General features: G+C 46.7%; 1 protein-coding gene across 1 annotated transcript; it reads left to right on the top strand.

Moving 5' to 3' along the window:
• The first annotated feature begins 1,057 nt into the window (after window positions 1-1,057).
• LOC111674183 lies at window positions 1,058-2,797 on the top strand. Its single transcript, XM_023433584.1, has one exon. It carries the CDS (start codon window positions 1,236-1,238, stop codon window positions 2,652-2,654), a length of 1,419 nt encoding a protein of 472 aa, XP_023289352.1. The 5' UTR covers window positions 1,058-1,235; the 3' UTR covers window positions 2,655-2,797.
• The last annotated feature ends 3,304 nt before the right edge of the window (window positions 2,798-6,101 follow it).

Below are 6,101 nucleotides of genomic sequence, written 5' to 3'. Positions count from 1 at the left end.
CTCTATCTCTATCGCGATAGCGGTCGCTCTCCCTCTCCCTCTCCCCCTCTCCCCCTCTCTCCCCCTCTCTCTCTTCACGCTTATTTTATTTCCGCTCTTTTTTTTCCCTCCCCCTTTTCTCTCGCTCTCTCCCCTTCCCTTAGCTGAAATGGAAAAGGAGAATAAGGATAGGGACGCAAGAGGGCGCAGTATAAAACACAAAAGAACCCACATTTGGGAATCAATTATACTATATTATAAGGCAAATCAACAAATACTAATCAGAAGACAAATACTAATAAATAAATCATGGGAAGTCACAGGTCCCAGTTCTCTTCCTCTGAGAACCCTTCGGAAAGCCCCTCCAAGCCAAACTCCTCGGTAGGATTCTCCTGGAATCGATCATCCAGGTAACGGTTCACCGCCCGACTGAACAGCAACAACCGAGTCAGGTATCGAGCGGACCACCGCGGATCACTCTGGAAAAAAAGAAAGGAAAACATTAAAACCTGGTTACCACCCCGCCATCCAAAAATACACACCCACGGGTACCTACCGTATGAGCTAGGCTCACTAACATCTCCAGTACCCTCCGATTAATAGGCCGGAAACGTAGGCCGCGTCCCAAGGGCACCATAATCATACTGTCCTCAACCGGATACGACCCAATTTTTCTTTCGGCCATAGCTGGTTTTCTTCCTTCTTCCCGTTCTTTCGTGCCTGAACTCACAACCACGGAGTTAAGCAGCAGAATGAACCGCGGAAAGAAACGGCGCCGAAACCGCTCCGCGAAAACGCGTATTCAGCTAGACCCCCCCACCTCATCCGAAAAGCAAAGTCGCGAAGCTAATACCTACCATCATTTAAATCCATATACTTACCGTCACGCATTAGAAATAAGTGTATTTCCATACGGACACGTACACTCCCAACACAGCCAAAGAACACCGCACGGATACAGAATGCACACGTGGGCACTCCTCCTCACCCTAGGTCACCTAGCCACGGGTTTTCCCGAGGACACCGGATGCAACACAATCCCCATCAGCAAGTCTCCAGGAATCTACTTCGAGAAAACCCGGGAAATCCGGACATTTCACGTCCGGTGGCGACTGGTCACCGCGATTGAAATTGACGCCTTACTCGTAAAAAGGCCGCAAATAGCTTCCCATATCAAGGAAGCCGGGGACCAGTGCCGAAAAGCCAATGTCACCTTCTGTGAGGCTAGCGAATGGACTCTGCGTATCAATGCCCTCATGAGCGATACGCAGAAGTACGTAAATTTGCTTAAAAACTCGATCCCGGAAATATCAAACCGGAACAGACTCTCCAAACGCGGAGCTCCGCTATCCTTCGTTGGGACCATTAGTAAAGCTTTATTCGGCACCCTCAGCTCCGAGGACGCCGAATACTATAATCAACAACTAAATCAGCTAGAGATGGATCAATCCCACCTCTCGCAGATTGTGGGAAATCAAACGCACATAGTAAGATCCGAATTTCAGAATATCCATCAACGATTAGATAATCTAACCCAAGAAACTACCAGATGCCTTGAAGTCGCAAAGGGGATAGCGAAGGAACTAAACCAGCAAAGCCTCGAAAAACATCGAGAAGCTTATAAAACAGCCATTTGGCGCTGGATAACCGCCTTGGGAAGTCTGGCCCAGGAATATCGTTCCGGAATCTTGTTGATAACGGATGTTGTCCTTTTCGCAAGACAAGGAATACTGCACCCCGCCATCCTATCTCCTGAACAATTGGAAAAATCCGTCTCTCTGATACAAGAAACCTCACCCCTGGAATTTCCTTTATCAACACAAGAACTCCTAACAGGCTCTCTCAACCACCTCGCTGAAGTACAAACCCAATATCAAGAAAATCGATTAATCCTCATCCTATCCTTCCCCCTCCTCGACAAAGAACCGTTCCAACTTTACAAGGTCTATCCAATTCCAACACAACAACCCTATGGCACAGCGAAACCAATAGCCGCTTACGTCCTACCAAGGTCACCCTACTTCGCGCTCTCCGAGGACCAAAACTACTATTTCACCCCAGAGGAACAATACATTCAACAATGCCTCACCCACCGCCACGACCTACTGTGTGAGCTCACCATTCCTCTGCACAAAACCGAATCATCCACCAATTGTGAAATTCAGCTACTAACCCGACCACAAGAAACGCAGTGGAGAACCTGCGACCTGAAACTCACTACCCCAGGAACCACATTTTGGCAAAAATTACCGGCACCAAACAGCTGGCTTTATTCTGCAATCAAATCAGACACCCTAAAGGTCCATTGCCGAAACAAAATCACGGACGTAGAAGAAATTCAAGGACAAGGGATTCTGCAACTGGCCCCCGGTTGCAAGGCCATCACCCCCTCCACGCGTCTGACGGCAACCAGGGAAATCACCACAAACACAGCTTATCGCTACGCACCACCTGTATGGCTGAACCTTACTTCCATTTCCGGGCCAATCGCAGAACCACACCTACTGGCCATTGACAACCTCGCCAAGGAACTCTCCCTCGGAAATTCCACCCAGAACTGGGAAAACGGTAAAAACGGAATGGCCTTGGCCCGACTGGAGGAGGAAGCCCACAGCATCCAGGTCCAGCAGCAAAACAAAATTCACCGCCAGCTCACAAACCTACCTTCTTCCTGAGATCAGTACCTTCCGGTAGGGATCTCAACGCCCACATTCTACATCGCCCTTGCTATAGGCGCCTACCTCATCCGCCGACGAGGCCGCCACACCAGGACACACCATCGCACAGCACCAGAACCACCGAGGGAACCTCCAACCATCACAACGACGATTCCCTTCAACCAGTTCATCTCGAACCCAACCTCGATCGCGCCACCTCCCACGACAAATGGAATCATGGCCCTACTGCCATTTAGAGACTTAGATGTAGAACATTANAATAGTAAGAATTCCCGCGTCAGCACACCGGCGTCCAGTAACCTGCCGCCGCTAAAGCGCGCTATCGCGACACCCGAACCGCCGCGACGCGGAAGTACATTAATCAAGAGAAACTAGGTCAAGGCACCTCAGGTGCCCTTCCAGCTGACTGTAGTTCAGACCCCGCGTACGAATAAATACAAACCTTATAGCCACATAGCCATTCGTTCGCACCCCCTTTTATTCCTCACTCCCCTAGATCCCACCAGAGGAATTGATCTAGCCGCTCGGGTCAATCTCCTCACAAACTCTAAAATAATAGTTACGCGCAAGATTTGGGTAATCTCCATCCGAATTACCCCGGCCTCGCGTCCGCTCGGCCGCCCCGTAACAATAGCACCGTGTGAATCTGAAACGTACAACCTCAGACCACGAAATATAGAAATGAATTTTTTAAATCAGGGTTCCGCGATCGAAAACAATTTTTACAAACGATACAAGGTCACAGTACAATTCGGTGAGACGACGCGAGCGAGAAGTATAATTTCAGGCAGGAAGATTCCGAAGGCCTGCATGGAAACACTCAAGAAATTGAATCGAAAATTTCGGAAACGAATTCCACGGGAAATAGATAGAATAGAGTGCGATCGACATTTCGAAATGCGAAAGACACACGAGAAGGAAAACGAGAAGAGAACACACGCGAGGAACCTAAATTTCACAACTTAGGTCTAATGCACAGCGATACGATTTTGCGATTTAGAAAACTTGGAAATACCTTTTGCGTCACCGAGTACGCTGAAACTTTTTTCACGTTCGTCACTGTAGAACCTCAAGCGTCGACTGAATCGCAGGACCTCGCCGGACATCGGCGAAACACACGCAGATCGCCACAAAGAATCGGCATGCGCCCCACTATGCCGGTTACGTCTGACGTCGCGACTAATCAAGATTTTTTTGTCGCAATTCGAACGCTACGGTGGGATTGGCCGTTAACGCCTGGCGTCAGACGTAACCGGCATAGTGGGGCGCATGCCGATTCTTTGTGGCGATCCGCGTGTCTGTTTCGCCGAGGTCCGGCGAGGTCCTGCGATTCAGTCGACGCCTGAGGTTCTACAGTGAGGAACGTGAAAAAAGTTTCAGCGTACTCGGTGACGGAAAAGGTATTTCCAAGTGTTCTAAATCGCAAAATCGTATCGCTGTGCATTAAACCTAAGTTGTGAAATTTAGATTCCTCGCGTATGTTCTCTTCTCGTTTTTCTTCTCGTGTGTCTTTCGTATTTCGAAATGTCGATCGCCCTCTCGTCTACCTATTTCTCTTGGAATCCGATACCGAAATATTCGATTCAATTTCTTGAGTGTTTCCATGCAGGCCTTGGAATCTTCGGGCCTGAAAATATATTTCCCGCTCGCGTCGTCGCACCGAATTGAACTGTGACCTTGTAAAGTTTGTAAAAATTGTATTAGATCGCGGGACCCTGATTTAAAAAATTCATTTCTATTTTTCGTGGTACGAAGTTGTACGTTTCAGATTCATACGGTGCTACACAATTTCGTTATATTTAAAAAGGTTTTTCTCGAATATGGCGGAACGATTGAAAAAGTGCTATTTAGATGTTTCCTAAACCGAAGTCGCACATTCTGGATCCATCGTCCATTATTGCATTCCTACTGATTTTTTTTTTTATCGAGACAGAGATTCGAGAATTTTTTGACGAGGCAATGGACTTCTCGTGTGTCAATTTCTCGTGGAATTCATTTAGAAATTTTTCGACCTGGTCGCTCGCCAGTGTCTCCTTTCGGGCCTCGCAATTTTTCTTCGGGCCTGGAATATATTTGTCGTTCGCTTCGTCCCGCTGAATTGTACTGTGACCTTGTATCGTTTGTAAAAATTGTTTTCGATCGCGGGACCGTGATTTTAAAAATTCATTTGTATATTTCGTGGTCCGACGTTGTACGTTTCAGATTCACACGGTGCTACACAATTTCGTTACATTTAAAAAGATTGTTCTCGAATGTGGCGGAACGATTGAAAAAATGCTATTATGTGTTTCCTTAACCGAAGTCGCACATTCTGAATTCATCGTCCATTATTGCATTCCTACTGATTTTTTTTTTATCGGGACAGAGATTCTAGAATTTTTTGACGAGGCAGTGGCCTTCTCGTGTGTCAATTTCTCGTGGAATTCATTTAGAAAATTTTCGACCCGGTCCCTCGCCAGTGTCTCCTTTCGGGCCTCGCAATCTTTCTTCGGGCCTGGAATATATTTCTCGTTCGCGTCGTCCTGCTGAATTGTACTGTGACCTTGTATCGTTTGTAAAAATTGTTTTCGATCGCGGGACCCTGATTTAAAAAACTCATTTCTATATTTCGTTGTCCGTTTCAGGTTCATACGGTGCTACACAATTTCGTTACATTTAAAAAGGTTGTTCTCGAATGTGGCGGAACGATTGAAAAAATGCTGTTATGTGTTTCCTTAACCGAAGTCGCACATTCTGAATTCAACGTCCATTATTGCATTCCTACTGATTTTTTTTTTTTATCGCGACAGAGATTCTGCAATTTTTTGACGAGACAGTGGCCTTCACGTGTATCAATTTCTCGTGGAATTCATTTTGAAAATTTTCGGCCCGGTCCCTCGCCAGTGTCTCCTTCCGGGCCTCGGATTCTCTGCTGTCGCGAATGGGATTACGTATTGTCGTTCGCGCCGATCGTTTTGCGACTTTGGGGCGTTCAGAAGAAATGTCTTCGAACGAGGCGTACCAATTTAAAAAAAATTTTATTTATTCATTTCATAGACCGATGTTGGACATTTTAAATTTATCTCGCGTATTATACAGTTATTGTAATTCTTATTCAATGTGACAGATATACTTCCTTGTTTCGAGAAGACAGTGACCCTCTTGTGTTTCGATTTTTTGTAGAATTCGTTACCAAGTTTGTCCGTTCGGTACGTTGCCATTGTTTCCTTACGGGCTTCGAAATCTGACAACGCGCGCGGAGTTTCACAGCGGTTATCTCCCTCGACGCAGGAATCCGCCGGCTCTCGTCAGTCATTCGACACCGGAAGATTCGCGACGTAATTCCGCGAATTTGGCGGCTCTCGTCGGCCAAAAAAAATTTGTGATACGAATATCAGACAGCAGTCGCAATTCTAAGAACTTTGTCTGTCGATTTTTGAGGACAGCCATAACGAGGGAGATAAC

This window comes from Orussus abietinus, unplaced genomic scaffold (genome assembly GCF_000612105.2).
Source record: "Orussus abietinus isolate OABI.00-Male unplaced genomic scaffold, Oabi_2.0 scaffold842, whole genome shotgun sequence".
NCBI lineage: Eukaryota > Metazoa > Arthropoda > Insecta > Hymenoptera > Orussidae > Orussus > Orussus abietinus.
This window is presented reverse-complemented; position numbering and strand designations above follow the sequence as displayed.